General features: G+C 38.7%; 1 protein-coding gene across 1 annotated transcript in view; it reads left to right on the plus strand.

Annotated features, from left to right (window-relative positions):
• LOC148861251 (uncharacterized) overlaps positions 1 to 20,337 on the plus strand; it is a 72,378-nt gene that overhangs the window by 23,424 nt on the left and 28,617 nt on the right. The window contains exons 6-8 of the mRNA XM_088983619.1: positions 5,313 to 5,531; positions 7,679 to 7,805; positions 18,333 to 18,521. Of these exons, the coding sequence (XP_088839745.1) occupies positions 5,313 to 5,531; positions 7,679 to 7,805; positions 18,333 to 18,521 (535 nt within the window). The remainder of the gene's footprint in view (positions 1 to 5,312; positions 5,532 to 7,678; positions 7,806 to 18,332; positions 18,522 to 20,337) is intronic.

Raw genomic sequence — 20,337 nt, forward strand, 5'->3', positions numbered from 1 at the left:
TGTGTGAAATTCTGATAAAATATGATCTTTTGCTTATTTAAGCCATTGATTGTGTGGGATTGGGGTTGACTGAGAGCAGATATTTTGTTATGAGTCTATAAAGAGATCAGTCATGTATCTCTTGTTCTCATAATGGACATTTTCCCCTCTCTTCCCATTGATGTAGGCTACTGGTGGTTTTTTCCCTATTTCTTCTTGATTTACTTTTCTCTTTTGTGCTGGTTGATAGTATGAGGATAAAATTATGTCATGATATTTGGTGTGGAGATTGACCCCTTAAGGAGAGTTCCCCACTCTGTTTGGGATTGCACAGAACAAAGAATGTGTGGTTGCCGAGTCCTTTTCACAGGAAGGAATTATAGGCAAGTTGTGTCCTGTTTTTAGAAGGGACCTGAATGACTGGGAGGTAGGGTATGGATGGAGCTTGTGATCAGACCTGTGTTTTGAGAAATAAATAAATAGAAATCCTGGTATAATCACAGGATACAAAAGTACAGTAGAGAAGAGTGTAGAGAAGAAGATTATGAAGAGAATAGGGCTTCACCCTTCTCTCCAACGGCCTACTCAAAATGGATTTAAAGTGAGTTACAAAGCAATTGGCTATCTCCTCTTGTGACTCAATTTCTACTCCTTCAACCTCAATCTTGGTTACAAAATTTTTTCTCCTTCTCCCATTGGCCATAGCATGAAAGAACTTGATATTCCCATCCCCTACTTTGATCCATTGATGCCTAGATTTTTGCCTCCAATATATCTCTTCTCCCAATAGAACCTCTTCCAAATCCTTCTTCAACTTCCATCTCAATTCTCTTTCTTGTGCACTCATGGCCCTTTGATCTTCCTTTAAATCTAAATCCTCGATTTGGGATGTCAATCTGGCTTTTAACTCTTCCAATCTCCCAAATTCCTCTTTGTTCCAATTTCTTATTTTGGATCTCAGACTTTTTAATTTCTTGTGGAATCTAACCCCATTCCACTTAACTCCCCTAATCTCTTCTCTCCACCACTCCTTCACTTTATTCAATAGAGTTACAAGGAGTTTGTGGTCAAAGTTTTTGGGGCTATTTGAAGTATAGTTCTGCTTCCTAAAAAATCGGGTTGCCTTGTTATGGTGTTGGTGGCTAAATGGTCAATTAAAAGAAGGAAAGGTTGTATGGGGAGCAGGGCCTGCAACATTGGTTTAGAGTTTAGACAATATGGTTGGAAAAAACAAGAGAATGCTTGAAAGTAAATTTAACACAGAGGAACATTTATTGAAAGGTTTATGGGTAGTTTGTATTCTTGCATAGGAACACACAAATGTTTCACGAATAAACCATAAAGTTCTTTTTTTTTTGAACTTAGTTCTCTTTTTGTATCCATGAGCACAAAATAGAAGATGTACAGAAATGACATGGGGACTGCACAATTCCTTGTGTAGATTTTGGTTTTTTTTTTGTGGCTTGGAGTAAAAAAAACTTTAGTTTTTCTCTAAAAAAACAAATGAAAATATTTAAATTTAGATAGATCGACAATCCTAAGGAGGTTTCGGATGAAAAGGTTTGGATGCGATTCTAGCGAGGTATTTGTGTCCTATGAGGTGAGTGTATGGAGGGGAATATGTTCCTTCAATTTTGTTAGACACTGTATGCCCTTAGCTCCAATCAGCATGATGTACATTATGACATTTATTGTAAATGAATAAAGTACATATTTGATTCATGTTATTATGGTGTGTTTCTGTGTAATACCCTTAAACTGGACACATATGAGACTCGTGTTAGTTTAGAATCTTCACAGCCGTTGGATAGATCTGGGGAGATTTATCCTGCCAAGGTTGACACTGGTGTATTGCCAAGTTGGTTGGGGTGGCTTGTCTCAGCTGCCAGGGTGAGACCTAAGGTACATGTAGTGTGCATTTTCTTGAAACCCTGAACCAGACTAAAATTCCAGTACTGCCTTGGACCTTGGAGATGGGAAAAATTGGAATGTTACACCTGACCCCTAGACTCAATTATGATACTGCACTAGGTGTTGGATTGGGCTGTCTTTGATATGCCAATCAGTGAATTCCTTAGAGGGGGTCAAAACCTGGGTATGTTGGGATAGTCTGAGAATTCATCTGAGTGGGTGATCATAGTGATAGGATCAGCCTCTTTGTCGGACAAAGTGAATGATCGGGTATGCACTCTCTCTGATGGAAACCTAAACTGTCGCCAGTTGATTTCAACCGTTGAAATTTATTTTGCAAAATATATTTTCTATAGAGATATACATATATATATTATGGTTTCAAAATGCTTGCAAAATGTTTTAATTCTCGGGATCCATGTGAGTAGAGAGTGCAACACTGCACCTTGCAACCGAGGGAGATGTCATCTCTTGTTAGGCAGTGTTTGATCATTATGGGCTGAGAGGTTAAGTGTAAGACCATTGATGATTATACCTGATGGGCTAATCTTGCATCTGCCCACAGTCTTTGGGCCTTCATAAGATGGCTGGACCCATTTAGTGTAAATGTCAGGCCTATTAAGAGCCCATAGTGATGAACTTAAGGGTTCACTGTATTCAACAGTGAATTCAGTTAGGCCTTTTAACAAAGGCTAGGCTGAACCAATGTGGCTGATGTGTAGATCAATGATAGGGTCCCACGCCATATAAAGAGAGCCAAGCTAGCCAGCATTAAAGTGGAAGTGAGCCTGAAAGCTTAATGGTCTTAAAAGCCCATTTCGAGTTGGGTTAATTAGATTAATTAAATAGGGGTGGATCTGGATTTGGATCAGCAGATAAGATAAGAGATTATCTTTATCCACTTAAAGAGTCCAAATCCAAATAAAGATTTAGATCAAAGGAACTCCTAATTTGATTAGGAATGCTGATCTTTATATGTAGATAAGATAAGTGATTATCCTTATCACTTAAAGAGTCCAGATCCAAATAAAAGATTTGGATTGGGAAACTCCTAATGGGATTAAGAATTTTTCTCTTTAAGGCTATAAATAAGAGGGCAGGGCGAACCTCCAAAGACACATTCGCTGAATACAGAGAGAAGACAACACAGTTAGACTGCTCTTGCCTTTTGCTCTTTTTCTTCTTGCTCTTGCCGCCCCACCCTGTTCGATCTCCAGTTCTTGGATTGGACCATGATTTGATCTTGATATTGTTTCTTGCCAGAAGAAACAATTTAGAAGTTGTGCTCACTGTCCTATTCGATTCTTGCTGAAGAGTCACTAGTTCTTGGTAAAGAATTACCTGCTAATCCTGCTTCACCCTAAGCTGTGTCATCTTCAGTGGAGGGAGGATTTGGTACTCTCTTATGGGCGTGAACACCTACATTGGGGGGAGCATTCTTGCGTGGATTCTGTATCGGGTATATCCCTCCCTTAATTTGGTTTCAGATTTGGTCCGGTTTGGTTACAAGAACGAACCTTGAAAATGCAGTTTTCTAAATTGGGAATAGGATTCCCGGATGGGAGTAAAGAAAATTTGAAATTTCGCCCAACCTTCCTGTGGGGTTCGGCCATCAATATGATGGATATCCCATCCCTTCAAATTTATTTTGGGGTTTACTAAATTTAAGGTAGGGGAGGGGTCTAGCTTGAGATTTGGGGAAGATGGTTGGTGTGGCATGGGGAAATTATGTAATTTATGTCCAAGACAATACAGGTTGAGTTCCAAAGACAGCACAGTTGATGAATTAAGAGGCAACCAACTGATGTGGTCTCCAATATTTATAGGACCTTTGTTGGATAGGGAGATTGAAGAGTGTATTTTATTACTGAGCAAACTTGAGGTGGAACAGATTTTTCCAGTGATGCAAGATGGTGGAAAAGAGTGCTGTGGTGGGTGATTCTCAGTTAAACCATATTATTTCTCTATCATTCAGAATCAAGCAAACTATTCTGATATTGGAGGGATTTGGGATAACCCTATTCCTGCAAGAGTGGAAGCTTTTGCTTGATTGGTGGATTCCGATAGCATCCTGCCAATTGATCATTGGAAGAAAGTCTTCAAGATGACCAGTTTGTGTTATCTGTGCAATGGCAATGAAGAAGATGAGGCATCTAATTGAATTTTTTGCAAAGATGCTGATTTTCCTTGGCACTTCTTCAGTTCTTCTTTTGATTGTTCAGGTTACAAGCATTTAGCCCCATTGTTCCAAATAAAGTTGTTTCATCATTCTGCACATTCAAGGTGGCAAGAAGGCCAAGATTCTTTGGAGCTCTATTCCTTTTGCTTTGTTAGGGTATTTGGGGAGAAAGAAATAGAATATTGTTTTATGAGGATTATAGAAATATTTAGAGAATATTCATTGTCAACTAGATAGTGGACTGGACTCTAGTACTTGTAGAATTTTTGGGTGTGGCTAGATTTCTGGTGCTAATTTCTAGGATACTGTTGAATTGTGTTGATCATGTTTTAACATAGATATTTCTAAAAGCTTCTCTCTTCTCTTTGTATCTTTATTGTAGTTTTGGGCTTCTATCTCATCACCCTTCTTGACTTGTATTCTTTCCGTTATTTAATGAAATTTATCTTTGATTTATTACAGAAAAAGAAATCGATCCAATTAGTTAAACAGGTAGAAATTATGACATTACCATTGAAACCCAAAAAAGTAAATTTAAGATATCTTTTACATGAATGGGGGTTTGTGTATCTACTGATTGCATCACCTAACATGTTTAAGCATTTCCCTAGGGAGGGGCAGTTGAGATATATGGCCTTGCTGCCCCACTTCTAGTTTTTGCCAATTTTTCTCTTATGACCCCTCCTGTGAGATAGGGGTTAGGCTTTTAAGCTTTTTTCAGGTCCTTTCTTCCTTTTTCTAAACCCATTGGCTTATTTTTAGGTTTTAAAAAAGGCTGAAACTGATCTAGCCAAGCACATATTGTTGCATGACGATAGAGAAGGTCCATGACCTATGCCTCATTGGCATTTGCCTCTTCCTAAAGGCCCACAACATACCAAACAAAAAAATGAAAGATCCATTCCACCTAGATAATACGCCTTCCAAACTCACTGGCTAAAGATTCCCAATTGTGCTACCATCAAAATTCAATTTGAGATCTTGGGAGAACTGATGTTCCTTTCTATTTGGGTTGCAATGAGTTTCAGTACTTCAAGCTAAGTATCTTGTTAGAATGTTCAAGCTAATGCCATGAAACTCATGCAAAAACTCCACAAGATCAGAGAAGAATTGATCCTATCCTTCAAGATGTAATAGGATGAAGATTTGTTTCCAAATGGATAAATTTTGTATTATTTACTTCATCTCATTTCATCCTTCCTTTGTGAGTCTAACTTTGTTTCCATGTTTCCATGCCATTCAGATTTGTTGTTATCGACCTTTCAGCTGGCCCTTGCACATATGGAAAGATAGAAACTGAAGAAGGAAGTGTCAGTTATAGAACTCTCCCTCGGTTATGGAATTTAATCTTCCCAAGAGGTCCAGCTGGTTCCAGTGCTCACTCGACACATGATATTTTTATGGGACAGCTTGCAGCTCTAGTATCAACTACCATTGAGCATGTCATAGCTCCAGATGTTAGGTATTTTGTATTTTTAGTGACATGCAAAATGACAGCATGCATTATTTAACTCATTTCGTGAATTTCTCCCATTTAAGTTTTACTTTGCAGTAAAACCAGACAGTAAATTATATACTAATCTCTGTTTGAGTAATAGATACGTTTTGTATCTTAGACAAAAAACCAGACAGTAAATTGTTACATAATCTCTTTCTAAAGTAAAATGGAATTTGAACTGTTGGGATATGTGTTGAAAATTATTATGACAAAGCTGGAGAAATTATGTAAAGGGACTCTTGCCATTTTTTTGTGTTGGTTTTATTCAATGGAGTTCCTTTTTTCCTATATAAACATGACTTTTATCATCTATTGTGTATGCAGTCAACAGTGCATGTGGTTTGGTTGCATTTAGTTTGTCTTTGATGCATTATCTCCTGCATGTAATGGAAACTTTTTCTTTTAATCACCTGTCTTCTAACTGTTTTGTTAAACTGGTTATACGAATATATAAATTCTTGTACATTAGCACCACAAAGGTAAAGGAGAGAGAGACAATTGTTTGAAAATTTGTATTGAAACCCTACTATCCACCTCAAGCTTGACTGCTTGAGTTGATTCATAAATTTTGTGCCCTTGAGATATGCCATAAAAACTTTTTTCTTTTTCTTTTTTTTTTTTTTTGAGAAAAGGTATTGTATTAATTCTGACAAAAAGCATGTACAAGGCCCTGTGATATTCAAATTTGCCATATTCTTTTTTACTTCTCAGTTTGCAAAACGTTTTAGCAACAAGTTCCTCTTTTTTATGTGCCTCCAATAAAAGATTTTAAAAAAAATGTTTTTTATCAGTAATTTGTAGAAATTTTATTATCAGAAATGTACAGAGTAAAAGTGCAAGATGTAGACTTTCTATTAAACACAATATCTACAGGTCTATTGAGCTAGCCCGCAGCTGCTCCCCCACTACCCTGATAAGCCCCTTTTACATCAGAAAAATTTGCTTAATCCCAATGGTTTTCTCCCTTCTACAAGATTTTAAAATAGTTCCACAGGTGGAGAACAAAGAGCTAAAATCTTCTGATGCCGACTCGTGTCATGAGATCTCATTAGGAGAAACATGGATTGAAATGAGATAAATTACAGAGCTTTTTACAGGACTTAGTTTTTATATGGAAGAAGGTATAGATGAATTAGTCTTTGTATAAGCAAGGACTTTAAAGTACTAGTAGCTTAAAAAACTAATTGCATTCCTGCAAATTCTTTTAAAATTTGCAGAAGCTTTAATGTGAAATAGGGTGTCAAAACCCCAAAATATTTAAACAAATTACAGACATGTACAGAAAAGTAGAGTTGACCTTGCTGTTGTGGCTTGTATAATCTTGTATAAGGGGCCTGTGTAAGCTTGGGACAGCATCTTGATGTGGTAGAGAGAGATGTATACTGCTTTACGTCTTACAAAAAAAAGTAGAGTCAATCTTTAACTTGTTCTTGTGATGAGAACCTTTATGCGTTCTTTGTGTAAGGCATCTCCAGGTGTGAAGCATGTTCCTACTTTTGGGCATGATCATCTGGTTATTTTCCTTAACCAATGCTTAAACTTCAGTCACCTTCTAAAAAGTTATTGTAAAATAAGCACTTAAATTTTTTCAGTTGTATTAGTGTTAGGGTTCTACTGAACAAATGTCCCTTGATATCATGTAAACTTAACCTTTGGATAATGCAACTTAAATAAGTTATTGACAACAGGATTACAGGAAACACATTGGGTGTTAACAATATCCATTCTATGTTGCACATCTGTGCTATTTATTTATTTATTTGTTTGTTTGTTTATGCCTTGGTCCTTAATAGGTATTGCTTTCAAGGGCATTTCTGCTATAGATTTCTTACAGCCTCCTTAATCTATTTCCTCTCTCCTGTACTTATAATTAGCTATTACTTTACCGGCATTTTTAAATACTATATGAATATTTTATTTAGTTTATTTTGTTAATAGCATGGCTGGTGAACTCATTGATCTTCTTTATGATTTTTTAACTTCTGTTTGTAAATGGTGTCTTGAAGGATATAATGGTGTTAACTTTTATGGTTTCCATAGGATATTTTCCCTCTCCTGTACTTCAAATTGGATACTTCTATGGCATTTCTTGAATGCTTTTTTGACCTCAGGTTTGAAACTGTTGACTTGACAACAAGATTGCTCATACCCATTATTGTTCTTCAAAATCATAACCGATACAATATACTGGAAAAAGGCCATAACTACAGTATAGATATTCAAGCAATTGAGGCAGAGGTAAGCTGTTTCCTTGTGGAAATTTCTCTGAACCTGCATGTTCTTTTAATATCTCTTTTTATTCATATTTTTTAGGTAAGGCACAGGGTTGATATATTGACATTCTTAAATGGGGGGATGCTGGCTGATTACTTTCACAATTCTCTTGTGTAATGCCATGCTCCATAATTTCTTTCTTATTTCCTCCTTTTTTTCTCCTGCATTTTGTATATAGAGAGGAACTCTGTGGAAAGCATTTGCACCATACATTCTCTCATTTCCCAGGGGAGGGATGCACATGAGAGAATGTCCAAAAATAAAGCAAAAAAAAAAAAAAAAAAACTCCCCAGAAGTTACATTGGTAAAGCATTTGCACTATACAAAAGAATCATGTCCACCCTTGATTTAGCTAAGGCATTCACCATCGAGTTATCTCCTGTGGAATCTATCTAAAATAGCAATTCAAGGAATCCACTATCTCATGGATGTCACCAAGGAAATGAGCTAACTCCAAAGACCAGAACCTTTAACCACAGCCCATCCTATGACATTCTTAGAGTCCCCTTCAACAACAAGAGTGCTGACATGGATAGAAACTGCAATCCTCAGGTCAGTCAATATCACTCTAACTTCAGCCTCTGAGGCATCAGCCACCCTAGCTGGCCCACTAAAGGCTGAAAAAACACTACCATTAACTCTGACGAATACACCCCCTATACCAGCCAGCCCCAAATGACCTGAAAGGCTGAAACACATCTACAACTACCATCAAACTTCAAGATGAATTCAAAGGCTGGTCTTGGATTAAGATCGGGTCTGAGATGGGGGTCGGAGAAAGATGAGTGCAGCACCTCCATAAGACTTCTATCTAAATCACCAAAAATAATCCCTGTGAACTGATAATAAGAAAGCACCCACAAGAAAGTACAAGACAAAATTCCCCCTTTGAGGCCTTCAAGGAAATGGACGCATTCTTGAAAATCCTCTTGTTGCACTCCTCCCATAAGCACCCATTATAGCATGGAGAACAACTTTCCAAAAAAGTTTTTCCCCTAGCTCCCAGCTTGCAGGTTGACCATCGAGTGATTATGTCAACTGTTTCAACTGTTGCTACAATAGTCCGAACAGGAAGAGGAGAAGAAGAAGAAGAAGAAGAGAAGAAGAAGAAGGGTCTGTCGAAAATCTGATGGATTACCCATTCAGTCGACCCCCTTAATCTATATTAGGTTCTAATCATAGTTACAAAGACAGAAATGACCTTACTTAAGTGTGGGGTAGAGTAACTCTAATAACACTGCCACATAAGCAAGTTACTTAATAAATAGAAGAAGACTAAACTACCCCTATTCGGCACCTTTTAACATCCCCCTCAAGCTGGAGAATATATGTCATATAATCCCGGCTTGTTACATAGATAGTTCACTTTCCCTAAGTTTAGAGCTTTTGTAAACAAATATGCCCACTGGTCATTGGAGCCCACATGTTTTGTATTTATCTCTCTGGCAAGAGCCTTCTCTCTCACAAAGTGGCAATCAACCTCTATGTGCTTTGTTCTCTCATGAAAGATAGGATTGGATGAAATATGTAGTGCAACTTGGTTGTCACAGTACAATTTCATAGGTTTATCCATGTGAAACCCAATTTCTTGTAGGAGATTCCTCAGCCACACTAATTCACAGGTAGTGTGAGCCATGGCCCTATATTCGGCTTCAACACTGCTTTTGGCTACAACCGTCTGCTTTTTACTCTTCCATGTCACAAGATTTCCTCCCAGAAATGTGCAATAGCCTGTAGTAGATCTTCTGTCACTCACTGAGCCTGCCCAGTCTGCATCTGTATACCCAACTACTTCAAGTTTTCCTCCTGGTTTATACAATAGCCCACGGCCTGGAGCACCTTTCAGATACTTCACAATTCTAAGGACTGCATCCCAGTGAGGTATACGAGGGTTCTGCATGAATTGGCTCACCACACTAACTGCAAAGGAGATGTCGCGTCTCGTGATAGTCAGATAGTTCAGCTTTCCCACTAGTTGTCTATACCTTCCAGGATCTTCAAATACTTATTCTGTATCACTGCTCAACTTAACATTTGGTTCCATAGGGGTCTCAGCCAGTTTTGCACCTAACAGTCCTGTTTCTTCCAATAAATCAAGGACATATTTCCTTTGGCACAGATTCACACCTTGTTTTTGTTAGACAGTTTTGTATGCCCTTAGCTTCAATCTGATTTGATGTACTTTTGTTATTTAGTGGAAATAAATAAAGTGCATGTTTGATTCATGTTGTTTGGTTTAATTCTGTGTAAAACCCTAAAACTGGACATTTATAGAGACTCATGTTAGTTTTAAATGTTCACAGCCGTTGGATAAGTCTGGGGAGATTTATCCTGCCAAGGCTGATACTGGTGTGCCACCAAGTGTTGGGATGGCCTGTCTCAGCCACCAAGGTAAGACCCGAGGCACATGCGGTATGGGATTACTTGAATCCTTGAACCGGACCAGATTTCCAGTATTGCCCTGGACCTTGGAGATAGATGGGCAAAACTGGAAAGTTACACTTGACCCCTAGACTCGATTATGACATTTCACTAGGTGTTGGATCAGGCTCCCTTTGATATGCCATTCAGTGAGATCCTTAGCGGGGATCAAAACCTGGGTATGTTGGGGCAGTTTGAGAATTCATCTGAGTGGGTGATCATAGTGACAGAATCAGCCACTTTGTCGGACAAAGGGTAATGATCGGGAATGCACTCTCTCTGATGGAAACCAAACTGCCGGCAGTTGATTTCAATCGTTGGAATTTTGTTTTGCAAAATTAATATATTTATATATATATGTACGGTTTCGATTTGTTTGCAAATGGTTTTAATTCCCGGGATCCATGTGAGAGGAGAGTGCGGCACTGTTCCTTGCAGCCGAGGGAGAGGTCCTCTCTTGTCGGGCAATGCTTGATCATTAAGGGCTGAGAGGTTAAGTGTAAGACCATTGAGGATAATACCTGATGGGCTAATCTTGTACCTGCCCACAGTCCCTGGGTTTTTATAAGATGGCTTGGCCCAGGGACCACTTAATGTAAGTGTTGGGCCCATAGGGTCCATATGATGGACTCAAGGGGTTCATTGAGTTTTTCAGTGAATTCGGCTGGGCCTTGTTTTAGAGGCTGGGCCGAACCCATGTGGCTGGTGTGTAGATCAATGCTTGGGTCCCACGCCATACAAAGAAGCCCAACTGGGCAGCAGATTGGAAAGTAATTAGACACTGAACACTTAATGGGCCAAAAGCCCATTTCGAGGTGGGCTGATATGATCACCCATCCTTGGGGCGAATTTGAGATTAAAGTTAGTAAAAGGATTGGGCCTTTAGCCTTATCCACTCTTAGAGACCAAATTCAAATTAGATTTGAATCTGGTAACCTCCTGATAAGATCAGGAGTAAGCTAACTCTATCTGCAGAAAGGATTAAGGTTATCCCCTATCCAAATACTGATTTGGATTGGGATAACTCCTAAAAAGGAGGTTTCTTAATCAAGAAGAAAGGAGGAGATTTCGAACCACCTTGAAGAGGTATAGGATATCTCTTGCGAATTGAGATCAGATCTCATCTCTCCAGGAAAAAAAAAGGCAGTTCAGCTTTTTTTCGTTTTTGAAGATCTCCTTCTGCTGCCGCCATCTGCCATTGCAAGATTAGATCTTTGCAGAAAAGAAAAGTCAAGAAATCTGTTCTTGACATTAGTCTTGCAACAAAGACTAAAAGGATTCAGTGTTTAGTGTTTCCAGAGGATTCTTGTGAAAGATCCAGTGTGTAGGACGCACCCTGCTGGTTCTGTTCCATCCACAGCTATGTCATCTTCAGCAGGAACGGATCTTGGAGCATTCTTTGGGCGTGAACACCAACTTTGGGAGATACTGTTTCTCCGGATCAGGTATATTCCTCCCATTTATCTTTTGGTACAAATCTGGTTTGATTATGGTTCAAGTAGGATCCTTGAATATTGTATTCTAAACTTAGGGAATATGATTCCCAGTTGAGTGAAGGTAGGAAATTTTTGAAATTCGCCCACCCATTCCGCAACCTTTATGGCATCCATTAGATGGATCCTACAATTCTAAGGACTGCATCCCAGTGAGGTATACGAGGGTTCTGCATGAATTGGCTCACCACACTGACTGCAAAGGAGATGTCGCGTCTCGTGATAGTCAGATAGTTCAGGTTTCCCACTAGTTGTCTATACCTTCCAGGATCTTCAAATACTTATTCTGTATCACTGCTCAACTTAACATTTGGTTCCATAGGGGTCTCAGCCAGTTTTGCACCTAACAGTCCTGTTTCTTCCAATAAATCAATGACATATTTCCTTTGGCACAGATTCACACCTTGTTTTGACCTGGCAACCTCTATTCCCAAGAAATACTTTAATGTTCCAAGGTCCTTTGTTTGAAAATGATTTTGCAGAAATACCTTTAGTTTGCCAATCCCCAATTTATCACTACCAGTGATGACAATATCATCCACATAGACCACTAATAAAATCTTCCCAGCTTCTGAGTCATAGCTGAACACTGAGTGATCAACCTGGCATTGCTTGATTCCAAAACTCTTCACCACTTCGCTGAACTTCCCAAACCAAGCACGTGGAGATTGCTTCAACCCATAAATTGCTTTCTTCAGCCTGCACACCTTACCACCCTCCCCCTGAGCAACAAACCTAGGTGGTTGCTCCATATATACCTCCTCCACTAGACCACCATGGAGGAAGGCATTCTTTATGTCAAGTTGAAGGAGAGGCCAATCATACATAACTGCCAAGGAAATTAGGACACAAACGGAACCAATTTTAGCCCCCGGTGAGAATGTCTCCATATAGTCCACACCATACACCTGTGAGTAACCTTTAGCAACAAGTCTGGCCTTCAGACGCTCCACACTACCATCTGGCAAGTATTTCACAATATACACTCATTTACAACCCACAACATGCTTCCCAGGTGGAAGAGTAGTAAGTTCCCACGTTTGAGTATGTTGAAGAGCAGAAAGTTCCTCCTCCATTGCCCGTCGCCATCCAGGTGAACTAAGAGCTTCTTGAACATTGTTAGGTAGGGAAATAGAAGACAAAAGTGAAACAAACTGGCAATGTGATGCAGAAAGACGAGATAATGAAACAAAATTGGAAATGGGATGGAGTGTAGAACTACGTTTACCTTTCCGTAAGGCAATGGGTAGGTCAAGATTTGAAGGTTCAGCAATAGGAGCCATGGGAGGATCCGTAGATGAGGTAGAAGCTGGAGGAGGGGCCGGTGTCGTTTGACGTGTATACACTTGTTGGATCGGTGGTCGTTCAGTGGTGACCTGCACTGGATGAGGAGATGAGTCTACTCCAACAACAGCCTCTAGAACTGAATCACTGACAGGAAGAGGAAGAGGAGGTAAGGGTGAGGACAAGGGTGCTTCATGACTGGAGAAGAAGGGGACAAACTTAAAAAATGTGACATCAGGGCAGACATAGCACTTTCGGGCAATAGGATTGTAACACTTGTACCCTTTTTGAGTCCGAGAGTAGCCAAGGAAGACACATTTAATTGAGCGTGCATCTAGCTTGTCTATTCCAGGAATCAGATTATGAACAAAGCACACACAACCAAAGACACAAGGAGTTAATGGAAACGGAGATAAAGTGGGAAACAAGATGGAGAAGGGGGACCGACCATGAAGAATAAAAGAGGGCATCCGATTAATGAGAAAACATGCACTGAGTACAACATCACTCCAAAACCGTTTAGGAACATGCATGTGGTGAAGCATAGACCGAGCAATTTCAAGAAGATGACGATTCTTCCGTTCAGCCACCCCATTTTGTTGAGGGGTGAAAGCACACGAGGTCTGATGAATAATGCCATGCTGTTCTAAATACTGTTGAAATGCAGTAAGAAAGTATTCACGACCATTATCTGAACGGAGAACTTTGATTGGAACACCAAATTGTGTGCGTATTTCAGCATGGAATTTTTGAAAAATGGAAAATAATTCACTTCTTTCTTTCATTAAGTAAATCCATGTCATTCTTGAACAATCATCAATAAAGGAGACAAAATACTTGTACCCATTATAAATCTCTATTTTGATCGGACCCCAAACATCTGAGTGAACCAAAGAAAAAGGACTCAACATACAACTCTCAACTCTTGGACTGAAGGACACACGACGGTGTTTACCAAACTGACATGACTCACATTGTAAAACTGACAACTGACTCAATGATGGAACCAACATCTTGAGGACCTTGAGAGATGGATGTCCCAGTCGGCAATGCCATTGTAGAGGAGTAAGGGAAGTTTGAAGTGCAATTGAAGATCCACCGCCGTCAAGGTAATACAATCCACTAGCTTCATGCCCCCCACCAATCTTCTTCCTAGTCTTGAGATCCTGAAAAACACAAGTGGAAGGAAAGAAGGTAACAGAACAGTTAAGAGCTTTGGTTATTTTACTAACAGACATAAGATTGAATGGAAACTTAGGTACGTATAAAACAGATGATAAAGGGACAGAAGCCAAGTCAACATTACCAACACCACAAATGGGAGATGAGGACCCATTGGCAAGTGTAACGGTTTGTGGTGTGGAGGTTTCAGCAAGAGAAGAGAACACACCTGGAGTCCCGGTCATATGATCTAAGGCTCCAGAGTCAATAATCCAGAAAGGAGTTTTAGATGACATGCAAGCGATACCTGATTGGGCATATGTGGCAGTGGTATGCTGTGAAGTAGTTTGAAGGAACCGTTCATACTCATCACGCGGAACACTCACCATCTCCCTCCCAGAAGTAGATGTAGATGTGGAAGGAGTTAGGTCTGCCAGTTTACTATCACTAATAGAAACCTCGCCTACTACAGCATGATTAGCCCATTTAGAGGGAGGGCCATGTAGATCATGACAGAAATTCACTGTGTGTCCATCCCTACCACAATGAGTACACTTCCTTGTAGAGTTATTTTTTCTCTGCCACGGCCTCCCCCTGAGTCACGGCCACCCCTACCAATCATGGGATTGCCACGGCCCCCTCTGGAATGACCTCCCCCTCTTGTACTATGTCCACCACCTCTAGCTGTCACAAGTGCTGATCTATCATACTGTGTGGGGTTCTCTGTCTGGCCCAAAGAGATTCTACGAAGTCTTGAGAATACTTCCTCAAGTGTAGGAAGAGTAGAGCCCTCCAATATTTGATCTCTAACTGGTTCATATTCCGACTTCAGCCCCACTAAAAATCTTGTAACATCTAGCTGCTCCCTTTGCTGTTGCTGAACTTGAATATCTAGAGTAAGGGGATGATAGACATTGAGTTCATTCCTTATATTCTTCATGCAAGCATAGTACTCTTCTAATGTTTTGGTTCCTTGTTGTAAATCAAAGTACTCCTGATACAGCTGATATACTATTGTTGTGTTATCTTGTCCAGAATATAGCTTCTTAGCATGCTCCCATATATCCTTAGCCGTATCAGGGAACATTAAGTTGGCACTGATTTTGGGTTCCATACTATTCCACAGCCGTCATGATTTGAGCATCTTCTTGTTCCCAATCATCAAACCCTGGAGAGTCAACCAGTGGCTTCTCATCTCTAACATGCTTTGCTTTCTTCTTTGCCTTGAGAAAAACTTCCACGGATTTAGCCCATGGAACATAGTTCTCCCCATTTAGCTTAATTGAGGTCATTTGTACTCCTAGGTAGTCGGAAGAAATTACTACACTAGGTTTCTGATCATTGTAGCCATCTCCTATTGCTGCCATTGTACCTTTTCACGGTTGTCTTTAACTTTACTTCTCAGCTACAAGCTGATTGATGTTGTTCACAGTTTGATATTTCAGCCCCTATTGCAGCCTCTAAACACCACTGCTGACTTCACACACTTGTTCTTATTCACACTACTACTGACTTCACACACTTATGTCCCACATAAGCATCAGTTTACCATTCACTAATCACAAGTAGAGGCCCTCTTACAACCACTCAAGCACCACAACACAGCCAAATCTGCTGCACCCAGTTCAGACTTATTTAACACACTTAAGAGGGCATTACACAACCACAAGGAGTTCGGCAAGGTCACTGCATTCTGCCTTATACTGTATCAAGAGGGCATTACACAACAACTTACAGCAGCCCTACACATTCGGCTATTACACAACAACTTACAGCAGCCCTACACATTCGGCTACTGCACACACAACCCTTCCTAGGGCAACAATGAACCTAGTTCTCTAGGTTCTACTCAGTACAACAGCTTCTTGTAGGGTTTCCTTGTTGAAGAAGGTTATGCGCAGCAGAGAGACAAGCTGTACGGTTTCTGACCTAGGGCGAACTAGTTCTCTCCATCGACTGATCAGAAACGAAGGTGAAGAGTCACGGACAGTGCTGAGTTGCTTTACCAATTGACTTAGGTCAGGAGCATTGCTCTGATACCATGTTTTGACTGTTGCTACAGTAGTCCGAACAGGAAGAGGAGAAGAAGAAGAAGAAGAGAAGAAGAAGAAGGGTCTGTCGAAAATCTGATGGATTACCCATTCAGTCGACCCACTTAATCTATATTAGGTTCTAATCATAGTTACAAAGACAGAAATGACCTTACTTAAGTATGGGGCAGCGTAACTCTAATAACACTGCCACATAAGCAAGTTACTTAATAAACAGAAGAAGACTAAACTACCCCTATTCGGCACCTCTTAACATAAAAAATGATATTTGGGGGAATCCAATAGTAACTACCACAATGAACAAGATCAAGGAAGAATATATTTTCTGTATTTTGCACTCTTTAGAACTGCATGACATTTTCCAGTGAGTTCAGTGGTCCAATTGTATAATGCATGAAAAAATTTGCCAAATTCAGACTATTAGTAGTAATATGCATTTCATTGCTCTTTCATAATTTTATATATCTTAAGCTGCTTGTTTTGTATTCACCTTCCCTAACTACAAAGACTTACATGCCTTTTTTTTATCAATAAAGATTTACATGACTTCATGTTAAAATGAACTACTATTAAGCAAAGTATCCATGAAAATATAGGCAATTGGATGGGTGACATCATAAAACTAGTCCTGGTGACTTTTTACTAACCTTTGATATTCACTTAGTGAAAAAAATATTTATTCTCTTTAATCCATTACAGTAAGGACCTGAGTTCTTTGAGAACTTTATAGTTTAAAAAAAATCTGTATGAACTTTACCAGAAAGGAAAGGTCCTGTGATAGAATTTCTTGGCAATTATATTGTTAAAAAATTAGCAGTTCTTTTTACTTTAGAAGAAGTTATTGTTGTTCATGATCTAAATCAGGGAAATGGAAAACAGTTCTTGTAAACAATAATTATACATGCAGAAGATAACTGATAAGAAATTGGTAAGAAATATCAGTCAAAGTATATCTGTCACCTCACCTCTTCTTTCTTCTTGTGTGCTTCATAACAGTAAGTTCTCTTACTCCTTGCATGATATTTTTTATGTTTTGGACATTTGTATATATGCACTTCTTAGCAGATTGGTGACTCTAAGAGAGTGGGTGACCCTCTACTAATGTTAATAATACTGACCAGATGATGCTTCTAAAAATGTTTTGACCAAGTAATACAATTCATTTGGGCACCTAAGAGAGTTACTGTACAGTTGACCAAGTAATACTGGCCAGAGGATGCTTCTAAGAGAGAAGTTATTATTACAGTTGGCAAACAGACTAGTAACTTTAACTTGCAATTGTCAAATTGGTCAATAAACATTGATTTTGACACCAAGAAATTGTAAGCTCTGGTCATTGGTATTCTTGTGGAGATACTGGTTGTTTCCTTTCCTCTTTTCAGTATGTATTTTATACAATTACCTTGCATGACATTAAAGAGTGAGAACTTCCAACAGGTGGACTAATGAAAAGAATTCTGAAAGGGTAGGATAATTGAGGCTTTGCATTGGCATACTTATAACAAGTACCAGTGTTTTAAAAGGCGTGAGACTCCCCCAGAATGCCCTGATGCATAGGCCAGAGGTGCTGACACCTCTGTGGCATGTGCCTCATTTGCTTTTTTCATGAGGCGTGCTAGAGGCGTGTGCCTCATCTGCCTCATGCACACCTCATATAAAAAGGGAAAAAAAGAAAAATAAAGAAAAAAAGAAAGGAAAGGAAAGGAAAAGAAAGGAAAAGGAAAGAAAGAAGAAAGAATGAAGAAAAGGGAAGGGAAGAATAGATAAGGGGAAAGAAAGTGCATCTTCATTCTTTTTAATAAAAAAGATTTTTATTAAAAATAAAGAAAAATGAGATCCTCCTTCCTTTTCTTCCTCCTCATCCCCTTCCTCTTAAGGAGGCTTATGCCTCTTACGTTCTGAACTACCTCACGCCTCTAGGTAGTAGAACACCTCATATCACAAGTACTCTTATTGAATATTTATCTTATTAAATTGTATACTTAATATTTTTGAGAACACATGCTTTCCTCATAAAAAGAAATTTAACAATTTTGTAGGGTGCATTTGTTTTATCTTCACCATATCTTTTTCTTTTTTAGGTAAAGAAGATGGTCCATGCTGGCCAGGAAGTAGTAATTATTGGAGGTTCACATGCATTACATAACCATGAAAAACTGGCTATTGCTGTTTCAAAAGCAATGCGAGGTCATTCTCTGCAAGAAACAAAGAAGGATGGTCGTTTTCATGTTCATACCAAGACATATTTGGATGGTGCTATTCTTAGAGAAGTAGGTATCTATACTATGTCCTCTGTTGCTTTTCATCTGTTAAACTGTGACTACTGGATGTGTCAAATGTTTATTGCTGTTGCATGATGCACCATTTGACTTAAAAATCTACAATTTGCAAGGTTTTTAAATTGAGTTTTACAAATAAGGCATCTCCAATAGGAGCCATTGCTTTGTGCTATGGTAAAATCTCAGGCTAACAAGCATAAGAATGCAGATTCAAGTCTGAGAGTGGTCATTAAAATGGACTTTCCTAAATGTATGAAGGGTCTTATGAGACATGAGTCAAGTTTTGATATCCCGTGGATTCTTGAGGGTACTTATACATAACATTTTCCTTTCTCATCTTATTTGACAAATGAACTAATATACAAAATGAAGGCTGTTATTATTATTATTATTATTTTTTATATGTAAAAAGATTGTATATTAATAGTTGCAAGAAGTAAAGAATACAAGCATCCCATGGAGAGGCATGAGATGCTACCTCTCACTTGGACATTAGAAAAAACAGAATCAATTACAACTGAGCCCAATACAAGCTGTCCCTGTTTACTCTTTGTTTAGCTAACCCATCTGCTATAGCATTAGCTGTTCTCCTAACCCAATTTATTCTCATGTTCATGTTCAAAATGAAGGCTGTTATTCCTATAAAACGTTTTAAAGTAACAAATATAAATTTCTAGACCTTTTTCTATAGGTATATAATGTCAGAAACTTAGAATTAAAAAAAGAGCATTTTAGTAGTTTACACCTTTATATAAATGCATCTTTGAGTCCTTGTTTTCTCATCTTTCTAGGTCAGATTCCTAAACATTATTGGATTCTGATTCCTTCTTCTATGTCCATACAATATTGGCTAAAATGCTGGAGGTTATGTCTGTATACTGTCCACCCTTCCCCAGAACCCAATTGTTGGGACCAACATTGGGTAATGGTCTTTTATATAAGATATCTCTTATCGTCATTGTGAATACAGATCTTATTCACATTGCAAGCTTGCATGGTCTGTTATGTAGGATTTACGGTTATTGTGAGCACCAGGCATATAGGCCATGCCATATTTTAGTTGCTATGTAATCAAGATATTAAATTCATGGTTGTCAGGTGGTATAGACAATTATAGGTGACAGTGGAGCATCTAGTCACCTAGGTGAGAATTTAAAAAATGAAAAAAAAAAAACTAAGCTTGAGGTTAGTTCCCTACTTTTACAAGGTTATAAATTGAAAGATTAATGATGATCTTTACTCAACTATACTAAGCCTTGTTCAACCATATGTGGTCAACTATATGAATCCTGTTGCACCATCACTATGTTCAGTGGCATATCAATACAACACTCCTTTGTCCAGGCTTCACAAAAGACTAAGAGCACTCTTTACTAATAATTTTGTTTTTAGATTTTTGTCTTTAAACATGGCAAACATCATTCTAAAAGATAATAGCATTTTAAATCTATTAATTTCAAATTTTCAAGAATAACATACTATATAATGATTATATAATAGAGCAGTTTCATGTAAAAAAATATTAACCAAAGAAGGTTTTAATTTTATGCTAATAAAAAACTTAAGAGATAAATGAAAGGGGATAAGAACAAGAGGAAGAGGCGCAGAGCTTCTGTTCTATTTTGTGTATGTGTCACAAATGGTGAATAAGACAAGACATAGATCTTGAGAAAATGACATTCAGATAAAAGCATGATACAAGCATATTACATGGGATACCTGTACCTGTATCTGTGCCCAGAATTTTAGGAAATGGAGGGTGATATCTGTTGTAATGTGTAGCGGCCTGTGTCCTAGTAGGGGCATT

The sequence above is a fragment of the Nelumbo lutea genome, chromosome 4, assembly GCF_056320005.1.
Source record: "Nelumbo lutea isolate HS-2025 chromosome 4, American lotus-T2T, whole genome shotgun sequence".
Lineage (NCBI taxonomy): Eukaryota > Viridiplantae > Streptophyta > Magnoliopsida > Proteales > Nelumbonaceae > Nelumbo > Nelumbo lutea.